Here is a 13759-nt window from a genome sequence, read left to right on the forward strand (position 1 = left end):
GTTAGTCGATAACATCTTAAAAATTGCAGCAAACTTAGGAATGTCCCTTTAAACCTCTGTGGATAGACAGCCTAGGTAACTGGGATGTGTACCATTAATAGCGTGCTTGAACCATAACTGGCGAGCTGTCCAGTATAACAAGAATTCGCAGGAATTAAATTTCTCGCCCACAATAAATATTTCAGTGCCCAATGATCCGTAGGTGCAACTTTAAACCAAGTTTCACTGATCTAGGACTCATACTTTGTGAGAAACTGATCTCAACACTAAATGTTATTGTTAAACTTTATATATAATACTGCCGCCATCGAAATATCTAATAGTATATTTTGCCTTTTTACTCCACCATGGTAAGACAAAAACCAGTGATTGGCCTTTTGTACATAATCCTAAATTGAACAAGCATTTTGAGAGTACTGCTGAAGCAATGCATGTCCCCTACCAGGCCCAACACTTTGTTTAATCTCCTAAATTCAAGGGCCATATCTCTGTGAACAGTGGATAAATCACCATGAAACTTGATCAGTAACAGTACATGATAAAGCTATATACAAAATTTCATCTCAATGTCTTCAGGCATTGCAAATCAAAAATCCAGCACAATTTTTTTCATATCCCATAAGTTCAAGGGCCATAACTTCGTCGAAAATAGGTAAATTGCCATGAACATCGAACTTGTTCTGTAACTGTACATGATAAAGCTATACACAAAATTGCTCAATATATCAAGACCTTCTGGGTAAAAAAATCCGAAAGACTAATTTTCATATCTCCTAAGTTCAAGGGCCATAACTCTGTCAAAAAATGGGTAAATCGCCCTGAAAGTCAAATTAAAAAAAAAAACATCCGGAAAACTATATGTGGGAAAGACGGATGGATGGACAGATGGACAGACAGATGGATGGACCGATGGACAGACAGAAGTACAGAGATGAAACCTATAGTCCCATTCGGTTGGACCGGTTGGGGACTAACAAGCATTCTGAGAGTACTGCTAAAGCAATACACGTTGGACTGGTAGAGGACTAAAAAAAAAAAAAAATCCCAAAATCCCAATTAAAGTTTGTTGAAAGACATTAATCACTACTTACAATAAACGTAGATAGTTTGTTCTGCATATTTCGACTGTCCACTGTGAGATTCGATAATACATCGGTACACACCGGCGTCTTCCAAGGTTGCAGATCGGATGTGAAGACGCTGGGACAAAATATCATACACGTAGTAGGAACCCTTCACTGGAATTCTCTCCACTTTGCTCAGATAGTGATTCTTGGCAGACTGAAATGAATGGTACAGAAGCAGTCAAAAATACATATCATTAAGACCATTTCTTGGTAAACCAAAATGGTGACATTTCTTCTGGGGTTATGAAATATTTGACCAAAACGGTGATATTTCTTCTGGGGTTATGAGATATTTTACCAAAATGGTGACATTTCTTCTGGGGTTATGAGATATTTGACCAAAACGGTGATATTTCTTCTGGGGTTATGAGATATTTTACCAAAATGGTGACATTTCTTCTGGGGTTATGAGATATTTTACCAAAATGGTGACATTTCTTCTGGGGTTATGAGATATTTGACCAAAATGGTGATATTTCTTCTGGGGTTATGAGATATTTGACCAAAACGGTGACATTTCTCCTGGGGTTATGAGATATTTGACCAAAATGGTGACATTTCTCCTGGGGTTATGAGATATTTTACCAAAATGGTGACATTTCTTCTAGGGTTATGAGATATTTTACCAAAATGGTGACATTTCTCCTGGGGTTATGAGATATTTTATACAAATGGTGACATTTTTCTTGGGGTTATGAAATATTTTGGGGTTTGGAACGTCAAAAACACTAACCGCGGGTGTTGGGCTACCATATTCTAGAAGTTTGTTTTGTTTAACGACACCACTAGAGCATACTAGATGTAAAAAAATTGGTAATTCTGACATAGAGTCTTAGAGTGGAAACCCACTACATTTTTCCACAAGTGTTGGACTACCATATTCTACAAGTTTGTTTTGTTTAACGACACCACTAGAGCATATTGGATGTAAAAAATTTGGTAACTCTGACATAGAGTCTTAGAGTGGAAACCCACTACCTTTTTCCACAAGTGTTGGACTACCATATTCTACAAGTTTGTTTTGTTTAACGACACCACTAGAGCATATTGGATGTAAAAAAATTGGTAACCCACTACATTTTTCCATTAGGGATCTTTTATATGCACTTTCCCACAGACAGGAACAAATAACACAGCCTTTGACAGTTGTGATGCACTGGTTGGAATGAGAGAAAAAACCAAATCAGCTGAATGGATCCACTGAGGTGGTTTGATCCTGCAATGCAACCACCTCAGGGGAGCACTCAGCCAACTGAGCTAAATCCTGCCTCAACACAGTGGTGTGAATTTTCTAGATACTTTAAAGGTCCTATGTCGAAGTTGAGACTACAATATTTTGTTCTTTTCACATTTATATATAATAAATAACTACAAATCAATCGATCCCGCGTATAATCTTTCCATAATTAACTCAAGAATAATAATTTTCGACTGTACAACAAGAGGGGTTTCCCGAATAATTTGTGACTAAATATAGCATGGTCACCATCTTTGTTTCTTTGTCAGTTATTTGCAAAGAATTATGGAAAAAACTTAAGTGTCACTAGTTAATGCATGTAACACACTCTCAAGACCCCCACCCCCCAAAAAAAAAAACCCCCCCCCAAAAAAACCCCAAGTAAATGGAATTATTTGGTTGTAACTTTTTACATTTTTATAGGCATGTAACTGAAGGTATAAACCTTTTAGCGGGAACCGACATTATTGCAACTTTGATATACCACCTTTAAAAAGGCCATTTTAGAACTATGTTTCATTTAATACATTAAAGATTATTCTTGAATTAATCATGTGGTTGGGTTGAGAATCTCCACAAAATAAAAATATGCATAGACTAAAATTTGCAGCAGATCCACCAGGGTGTATACCACCAAATCAAATCCCATAGACGACCATAGTAACATATGTGGCTAAAACTCCTATCTGCAGAGTATCAATCAACATAAACACTACTATCAAAAGATGGGTGCACCTTGAACTTTGACCCAGCCATAACCTATTTGCTTTAGACATAAAAGAAAATTTCTTTTACCTCAGCATGGCGTGTGCTACAACAGCTTGCTCTGAATGTGCACGTTAAACCCTATGACATGACACACCTCAGCATTTATCTTTCCTTAGGCCACTCTCTAAATTGCAAGCACTCAATAACACCCATATCTCACCATCCCAGAGTTAGCTATTCCAACTGCCAAATTAATCAGTTGCAAAATGTTAAACGCAGTTGGCAAATTTTCAGTTTATTTGGTTAATAAGTTCATATAATCATTGATATTTTGTTGTAAAATAATGGTGCACTTCTGCAATTTTGGAATTTATTACTAGATAATTTGGCGTAATTTTCTGATCACCCATAACTAGCCCTGCATCCGGTACTTTGATTAGCAGTAAAAGATAAAAGCAAGTGGTAGGTGGTTTTCTGCTTACATCTTTGAATTTATAGCTCCACTTCATAAACAGCACTAGGTCCTTGTCGATCCGAACTTTACACGTCAAAGTCAGGTCATCCCCCAACATTACAGAATAGGCCGTGGACGTCAAGTCAACGTATGGTAGAATAGCAGTCGCTAGAAATAAAACATAAATTAATGTGTAAATCTATTTTAAATATGGAAGTAATGTATGGTAGAATAGCTATTGCTAAAAATGAAACATAAATCAAAGTGTAAAACTATTTTAGATATGGTAGAATAGCTGTCTCTAGAAATAAAACATAAATTAATGTGTCAATCTATTTTAGATATGGTAGAATAGCTGTCACTAGAAATAAAACATAAATTAATGTGTAAATCTATTTTAGATATGGTAGAATAGCTGTCACTAGAAGTAAAACATAAATTAATGTGTAAATCTATTTTAGATATGGTAGAATAGCTGTCACTAGAAGTAAAACATAAATTAATGTGTCAATCTATTTAGTAATGAGAAATATTTCCTACTGAACTTTTAACGTGGAATGATTTAATAACAAATATGATTACTTAATGCAGTGATAGGCTTCAATATAAAGAACAATGACTTGATGACACCACTAGAGCACACTGATTTATTAATCATCGGCTATTGGATGTCAAACATTTGGTAATTTTAACAATCTTAGAAAGGAAACACACTCTATTTTTCCATTAGTAGCATGGGATCTTTTATATGCACCATCAAACAGACAGAATAGCACATATCATGGCCTTTGAAATACCAGTTGTGATGCACTGGCTGGAACAAGAAATAGCCCAATGGGTCCACCGATGCAGATCGATCCAAGACTGACTGTGCATCAAGCGAGTGCTTTACCACTGGGCTACAATGACTTAAGGCACAGCACAACAAATTACAGTGCCTCTGCCCATTACCAACCCTGGTCAGGCTGCTGATGCTCTCTTGCACCTGCCAGCATGGTCAGTCCCCTCTCTCACCAACCTCAAACCCTTTTCCTGTCCTGGATGGAGGAGCTGGCACGAGCAGACACCTGCACCTGCCAGCGCGGTCAGTCCCCCCTCACACCCACCTCAAATCCTTTTCCTGTCCTGGAAGGAGAAGCTGGCATAACCCGACACCTGTGCCCATGACAGGCGTACGCTACAACTTGTTGCTCTGAATGTGCACATTAAGTCCCATGACCCGACCTAAGATACAGTGAATACTCACGCATATATTGCAGATAAATCAATACTTCCTCGGTAATGTTTTCATTCTCCGCCACGCAGTTGAACGTGCCCCCAAAGAAGTAGTTGGGGTATTCGAGTATGAAGCCAACCTGGGGCTCGTAATGCACCCCGTCCATGTCGCTGACCGCCTGGCTGCCCTGCACCTTCATGAGCTGCACCTTGAGGTCCGGGTCGGTGACGAGACACGGGATCACGGTGCGCTGGGCCTGACGAACCAACACCAGGATTGGGTACGGCTCCCGGCCCGTCGGAACGAACAGGTTGTCTGGATCTGTGGACAGGAGCATAGTTTATAATGTAGTTATATAAGAATTGTTTGTTGGTGTTTTTTATGTGAATTTATCGATGTATAACAGTCATAAATTGTATAAAATCGGGCTGGGCCTGATGAACCAACACCAGGATCAGGTACGACTCCTGGCTGGTCGGAACAAACAGGTTGTTTGGATCTGTAGGCAAAAAAGTAGCATAAGAATTATTTATCGTTTTTTGTGATTTTTTGTATTTATTTACTTTTTTATTCAACTACCCCCTTTCATTTTACTCCTTTGCATTTCATTCTATTGCTGCTCGATCTGGCAACTCCTCCTATCTTTCAAGTTTTTTCACTGTCCACCTCAACATCCCAGTCCTTGTTTCTCCAACCATGACAGGTGTTTGTCTCTTGTGGCTATCTGTGCCACACACCTATCATTCCCATCAGCTTTTAGCTGTGGGCTTAGTCCGACCACTTTGGAGAGTGTTCAGTAGTTCTGGCATTGTTAAGAGGTACTTGTAACCACCTACTATGCCTGACGCCATATAACCATAAATAAAATGTGTTGAGTGCGTCGTTAAATAAAACATTTCCTTCCACCTACTAAGCTCCCCTACTACCGGTGGTAGTTAGAGCCTTGGGAATTTATCGATGTATAACTGTCACAAATTGTAGGGAAGCGATTTTATCCTAAATTTGTGACTGTTATACATTGATAAATTCACAAAAAAATGACAAACAATTCTTATAATTATAAACAACACAACTTATTTAGGTAAAAATACACAAAAGAACTGTTTAGAAGTCCTTTCCATGACCTGTTGTACATGATGATGTCGCATTTGATGTAATAACGTCATTTTCTCAGGTTTATCGAAGAATAACATTTGGTTTTTAAGTGTCGTCATCCAATCAGCATAGGACCGGCCTCGGTGGCGTCGTGGTTAGGCCATCAGTCAACAGGTTGGTAGGTACTGGGTTCGGATCCCAGTTGAGGCATGGGATTTTTAATCCAGATACCGACTCCAAACCCTGAGTGAGTGCTCCGAAAGGCTCAATGGGTAGGTGTAAACCACTTGCACCGACCAGTGATCCATAACTGTTTCAACAAAGGCCATGGTTTGTGCTATCCTGCCTGTGGGAAGCGCAAATAAAAGATCCCTTGCTGCTAATTGGAAAGAGTAGCCCATAAAGTGGCGACAGCGGGTTTCCTCTCAAAATCTATGTGGTCCTTAACCATATGTCTGACGCCATATAACCGTAAATAAAATGTGTTGAGTGCGTTGTTAAATAAAACATTTCTTTCTTTCTTTCCAATCAGCATAGGATAAATCGTATGACGGCAGGAAGTTTGTAATTATACTGTGAAATCCACTTTTATTAATGGGAGTCTAATTTTTGTATGTACTTTTTCATGAACTACATGTAATGCAGTCAACGAATTTAAGAACGCAATGAAAATATATAATACATGTATACACATTATACAAATTATGATAGAATCTTTTTGATCCATGAAGGAAGGAAATGATTTATTTAACGACGTACTCAACACATTTTATTTACGGTTATATGGCGTCGGACTTATGGCTGAAGACCACACATATATTGAGGGAAGAAACCCGCTGTCGCCATTTCATGGGTTACTCTTTTCGATTAGCAGCAAGGGATCTTTTATATGCACCATCCCACCGACAGGATAGTACATACCATGGCCTCTGTTACACCAGTTGTGGAGCACTGGCTGGAACGAGAAATAGCCCAATGGGCCCACCGATGGGAATCGATCCTAGATCCACTGAGCTGCGTCCCGCCCACTTTTGATTTACAATTAAATTTCTGTTACATTCATTACAATTTAATGACATCCCATTGATTCAGCTGTAGCAATGGGAGTTTGTTCATTTCTCAATGAACGTAAAAATAACGTTACCATGGAACGTCATATCTGATGATGTCATTTTGTATTGGTACTTTGCCGTATCGAGTGTTACTATTTAAGAACCAAACAAACAATTAAAAATAAAATAAATAAATATGTTTTAAAATCATTTATAATAATTGTCTGATATTTCTTTTACATTCAACTGGGTATGAACAAAACAAAACTATCCGTAACCCATGTGTGAACGGCTTTGTCGATTCAGTTTGTAGAGGATTGGGGGTTCCCGAAGAATGTAAAAGAAATAACAGACAATTCTTAAATGTTCCCAACAAAATGTGTTTTTTAACAAAACCAAAAACGTTTAAGACCATGAAAAGAAAAGATTTTACAGTATTATAAACACTCCTGTAAGTATAAGAGAACTGGAGAAATATCTGACGTTAGTTTTATTCAATAACACCACTAGAACAAATCCATTAATTAATCACTGATAATTGGAAATAAACAAAAGTCCGAACCAAATTGTTAACAACTGCGATAAATTACTCTCCTGCCTTTTTATTACTGTTAGAATTTCTCCAATTTTTTTCCAAAAATAAATAATGAAAAAAACAATTACATTTACATTTACATTGATATTTTTCTATTAGCAGTAAGTGATAAAGTCTTATTCTTGCTATACTTCACTACGTACTCCTTTTTTAATATAAAAGCAAATTTAATTCCAAGAAAAAATGAAATCATAAGACAAACCTTGAACATATATATAAACGGAGTTATTGGATGTTCGCTGGTCGATACTGTAACAGGAATACCGTCCAGTGTCGTAAAACTGAGCGTTGGTGATGTTCAGTCTTTTCTTATAAATCTGCGAGTCTTCGGATAGTGGCATGTCCTCTATCACGACACTGTGGTCAGGGGGCTCGGGCTGTAAAAACACAACAGAAACATAGAAGTTCATTTCCAAAATGCGATATATATTACATGCATTTATTACCCATATGGTTAAAAATATCTTGGTACAATCAATGTGTCAGAATTACCAAATGTTTGACATCCAATAGCCGAAGATTATTTAGTCGATGTGTTCCAGTGGTGGTGTTGAACAAAACAAACTTTTACACATCGACATATCAGTTCCAATCAAAAAGGGGCAGAATGTACATGTAACTGTGGTAGACCACTCACACATGAGGTGCAATGGAATGCAGGATCAAACCCCCTCAGTGGATTCATTAAAGACTGGGAAAGTGTATATAAAAAATCTCTTGCTGCTTTTAGGGAGAAAGTTTATCATCAGAGGAAATCCTCTACATTGTTTCTAATGCAGCAAGGGATCTTTTATATGCACCATCCCACAGACAGGATAGCACATACCACAGCCTTTGATATATCAGTCATGGTGCACTGGATGGAATAAGAAATAGCCCAATAGGCCCACCAATGGGGATCGATCCCAAACCGACTGCACATCAAGCGAGCGCTTTACCACTGGGCTACTTCCCGCCCGTAGCTTTTAGGGAGAAGTAGGTTTTCTGTCTCTCCACCTAGCATCGAATTAACCAGATATGTAACTCATCAAATACATGTAACTGTGTTTGTATTTACTGAAGTCATTCAATTTCTTTCCTTTAATGTTTGATCATACACTAATTACACACCCTCCCCTTCTGCCTTCCCTCAGGCAAGTAATAATTCCAGGCTTTAAATGTATTAAATAAATGTTAGGAATTTTTTTACTTGAGTGCTATATAATACCCTATTACATACATGTACATATTCAATTAATTAATCAAAAGCAGTGAAATTTTCAGTTTTTGTTTAACCAAGGTGTTTTCATAAATGCCTGCATGTCTATGAGTTATATGTACAAAACCAACTAGATTATATAAGCATTAATTTATTAGTTTTAGCATATATATTTGTTAGCATTTTTCTTTTTATCTAACAAAATTTTACATTAAGTTAAGTTAAGTTTTAAGTTAAATTGTTTTGTTTAACGACACCACTGGAGCACACTGATTTATTAACCATTGGATTTTAAAAAATTGGCAATTTTTGAGATATAGTTCTAGAGACAAAACCCGCTACATTTTTCCATTAGTAGCAAGGGATCTTTTATATGCACCATCCCACAGACAGGATAGCACATACCATGGCTTTCTTGTACAATGTTCAACAGAAAACTAAAGGTAAGCTTGTTGTATTTGGACACACTATTCCAGTTCTTTTTAACCTCAATCTTTCTGTTTAGGTGTGCCGATCTCAGTGTTGTGTGTGTACCAGGTTTTCGTGTTGTTCTGCTGAACCCAAGATGAACATTCTGGTGGAAACAATATCCCAAAATAACCTCCTGCTGTCTGCTAATGAACTCACTGGTTAAAATAACAAACAAAATTTTCCAGCAAGTGGGGGCCATTTTTGAGAGAGCACTGTACATAAGGGAAGAATTATATGTCCATGCTGATAAATAATTTTGTTTCTGAGATATTACTTAAAGGTATTAACTCAAACTTGTATTATAACAGCTTCTCACCAAAGTATTTATTAACTTTTGCTTTGAAATCACTGGCGTAGGAAGTTGGGGGGGCATGATATTTTGCTTTATATATTATAATAGTGTATAAGTGTGTAAATATAAAAGTGTGCCCCTCCCCCCACACTTTTTGGCTCTTTCCTATGCCACTGGAAATGTAAACATTCCTTAAGTTATATGCCCATAAAAAAAGAGAAAACCATATAATTTAATTTGTTAGAGGATGACCAACAAAAATGGATGCATCTAGTTGAGGAGAAAACTCTGTACCCTTACGTCAGGTTGGTGTTGTTGAGAAGTGTGCTGTCTTGGTGCAACTCATCTGTCTCTAAGAGCCCTCTCTACATGTAGATGTTTATAGTGAAGTTTCCACATGTTGTGGATAGGACATAATTAGATAGAAATATTTCTGTTTACACGGTGTGTAAGCACATTACAACTTTGATATTCCCGGGTAACTTATGTAATTTTAACATTCTTGAGGTATTTATGCAAAGATTATGTGTTGGACTTATTCCTTTGTTGTTTATTTATTACATATAAATGTGAATGTAAAAAAAAAAAAACTTTCAACTCTAATATAGCACTTATAAGGTTCAAGACTGCTGTGCTGGGAATTCACCTTAACTATTGATGCTACATGTATCTTGGACAGACCGGCCTCGGTGGCGTCGTGGCAGGCCATCGGTCTACAGGCTGGTAGGTACTGGGTTCGGATCCCAGTCGAGGCATGGAATTTTTAATCCAGATACCGACTCCAAACCCTGAGTGAGTGCTCCGCAAGGCTCAATGGGTAGGTGTAAACCACTTGCACCGAATGGTTCAACAAAGGCCATGGTTTGTGCTATCCTGCCTGTGGGAAGTGCAAATAAAAGATCCCTTGCTGCCTGTCATAAAAGAGTAGCCTATGTGGCGACAGCGGGTTTCCTCTAAAAAAAAATCTGTGTGGTCCTTAACCATATGTCTGACGCCATATAACCGTAAATAAAATGTGTTGAGTGCGTCGTTAAATAAAACACTTCTTTCTTTGTATCTTGGACACATCTAATGTTATGGGTTAATGTTATAGAGAACAAGAGTAAGAGTGAGGTGCATTATAGGCCCATTATTTGTATCAAAATGACCTAGTAATTGTATGTGACATACCACCATCCCAAGTTGTTCCTACATGTAAGGTTTGATGGTCCTGTATGCATCTGTGTGCAAGATATGGTCCGGACAAGGATTTACTGTTATGTGCAGTAGACCATGAAAAGTAGGTCTCAGTGACCTAGTAATAGTACGAGACGGACAGACAACGCCATACCATAATACGACCCCTCATAGACAGGCGTATAAAAATCACTTCCAAAACATGTGCTACCTGTACCGAACAGCAACAGTGAATCTTACAGACAGGACAGCATATACCACAACCTTTGATAAACCCAGTTATGCAAGAAAGGTAACTTTTATAACACTTGGCATTTTCCAGCCCATCACTGCTTAACTTCACCTTAACTAAGTATATGTTCTGATCAGCTTATGTCCAGCCACACCTCATCTAAGCATATGTTCTGATCAGCTTATGTTAAGCCACACTGTAACTAAGCATATGTTCTGAGCAGCTTATGTCCAGTCCCACCTTATCTAAGCATATGTTCTCAACAGTGTATGTCCAGCCACACCTTATTTAAGCACATGTTCTGAGCAGCGTATGTCCAGCCACACCTTATTTAAGCATATGTTTTGAGCAGCTTATGTCCAGCCACACCTTATCAAAGCATATGTTCTGAACAGTGTATGTCCAGCCACACCTTATCTAAGCATATGTTCTGAACAGTGTATGTCCAGTCCCACCTTATCTAAGCATATGTTCTTAACAGTGTATGTCCAGCCACACCTTATCTAAGCATATGTTCTGAACAGTGTATGTCCAGTCCCACCTTATCTAAGCATTATGTTCTTAACAGTGTATGTCCAGCCACACCTTATCTAAGCATATGTTCTGAACAGTGTATGTCCAGTCCCACCTTATCTAAGCATATGTTCTTAACAGTGTATGTCCAGCCACACCTTATCAAAGCATATGTTCTGAACAGTGTATGTCCAGTCCCACCTTATCTAAGCATATGTTCTTAACAGTGTATGTCCAGCCACACCTTATCTAAGCATATGTTCTGAGCAGCTTATGTCCAGCCACACCTTATCTAAGCATATGTTCTGAACAGTATGTCCAGCCACACCTTATCTAAGCATATGTTCTGAGCAGCTTATGTCCAGCCACACCTTATCTAAGCATATGTTCTGAGCAGCTTATGTCCAGCCACACCTTATCTAAGCATATGTTCTGAGCAGCTTATGTCCAGCCAGATCATGTTTTTCTGGCTAATAATCTCAATGTGTTCCAACCTCAAGATTACATTTCGGTTCACGCCGACAGTTAGTCAATAAGCTGTGAGTTAGCTTTTGATACGGACAACTGGAGAATCAGGACTCTGCATCATAAATGTACTTAAGTCAACCTATGACACTTATTTACCTACATTAAGCATACAGATAGGTAAGCATAACATTGACTTAAGTACATTTGTGAATAATGCAGCCTGAAGAACATCCAGCAGACAGATCACCATCAGCACTATGGTGACGACATGATTATTATCAGCTAGAAAAAAGAAAGAAATGTTTTTTTAACGACGCACTCAATACATTTTATTTACGGTTATATGGCGTCCAACATATGGTTAAGGACCACACAGATTTTGACAGGAAACCCGCTGTCGCCACTACATGGGCTACTCTTTCCGATTAGCAGCAAGGTATCTTTTATTTGCGCTTCCCACAGGCAGGATAGCACAAACCATGACCTTTGTTGAACCAGTTATGGATCACTGGTCAGTGCAAGTGGTTTACACCTACTCATTGAGCCTTGAGGAACACTCACTCAGGGTTTGGAGTCGGTATCTGTATTAAAAATCCCATGCCTCGACTGGGATCCGAACCCAGTACCTACCAGCCTGTAGACCGATGGCTTAACCACGAAGCCACCGAGGCCGGTATTATCAGCTAGAGACAGAAAAAAGAAGAAATCTTCAAAAAACCAAAATCAATCAGCAGCTCCATTATGGGAGTAAATCAACAACATCGGTGTGTGACAAAGTGATTGAGACACTGGACACCCTCTACACACACGATCAATGGACGTCTCCAGTTACTAATGGCAATTGTTTCAAACTTGTCCCCCAGATGAATGCAATCTGCAGCGGAAATTGGTCCAACCTCCACAGGAAGACAAGACGAGAAGCTCAAACACTGGAGCGCCAGGAAGTTGGGTCATTTCCTCATGTGCCATTCCATTCTGTTTACCGACTGCCACTAAAACACACACTCGTTTGTATCACTGGGACAATCAGCGTTATGTAGCATCTGTTTGGATATAGAGTCACTCATAAAAATGTATTACAATTATGATCGGCTGGTTTAATATCTGAACAAACAAATCTGGATCTGTGTGAGCTTTTAAAAATGATTACATTCTCGATTTAGGCTTCCACAAAGTCTGACTATATAGATGCAAAAATAAATGTGCAGCATTTCAGACTTTGTTCTGAGCTTTTAAAATGATTACACTCTGGATTTTAGGCTTCCACAAAGTTTGACTATACAAAAAATGTGGAGCATTTCAGACTATGTTCAGAGCTTTTAATATGATTAAACTTCAGACTTTAGGCTTCCACAAAGTCTGACTATACACAAAAAAACCACCATCAGTATAGACTTTATTGCACTCTGGAATTACAACTTATAAAAGCCTTATACGGATGAGACGTAGCTCAGTGGTAGAGCACTGGCTTGAGGAGTGATAGGTTGTAGGATCGAATGTCTTTGATGGACTCTGGATTTTAAAAATATTTTTATAGACTGGCTTTGGGTAATGGCTGCACATGGGGTGTGAATATTGGTTTCTTACACACCAATATAAGAGATGACATGTTGTAGATAAATACTGTCTCCATCATATGTTGGAGGTCACTTTTGATACATGTGACTGGCTGCTCCATGGTGATGACCCAGTTACCTGAGCCATAATATCCAATAAGGATGTCTGAAATTGAAATTTCTGTGACATGTACATGTAAGTTAACCTGAAACTGACTACTGTGTGATGCGTAAGTTAACTGCAGCACAAGAGCCATTAATTCATTTTAGTTAGAAAAGCCATTTAAATTTTATTTTAAACCTGGTATTTAAGGATGTGTAGGAAATAAATCTTGTCAGTTAGATATTAGCATTTTAATATCTTACAAC

The 13759-nt window shown here is 38.2% G+C and overlaps 1 protein-coding gene across 1 annotated transcript in view; it reads right to left on the bottom strand.

Moving 5' to 3' along the window:
• Positions 1-13759, bottom strand: part of LOC121376104 (vascular endothelial growth factor receptor kdr-like) — a 69872-nt gene that overhangs the window by 23219 nt on the left and 32894 nt on the right. Inside the window, exons 3-6 of the mRNA XM_041503898.1 lie at positions 7687-7861; positions 4773-5063; positions 3555-3694; positions 1092-1281 (exon numbers count right to left, since the gene is read on the bottom strand). Coding sequence (XP_041359832.1) covers positions 1092-1281; positions 3555-3694; positions 4773-5063; positions 7687-7861 — 796 coding nt within the window. The remainder of the gene's footprint in view (positions 1-1091; positions 1282-3554; positions 3695-4772; positions 5064-7686; positions 7862-13759) is intronic.

Source organism: Gigantopelta aegis, chromosome 6 (assembly GCF_016097555.1).
Source record: "Gigantopelta aegis isolate Gae_Host chromosome 6, Gae_host_genome, whole genome shotgun sequence".
Classification (NCBI taxonomy): domain Eukaryota; kingdom Metazoa; phylum Mollusca; class Gastropoda; order Neomphalida; family Peltospiridae; genus Gigantopelta; species Gigantopelta aegis.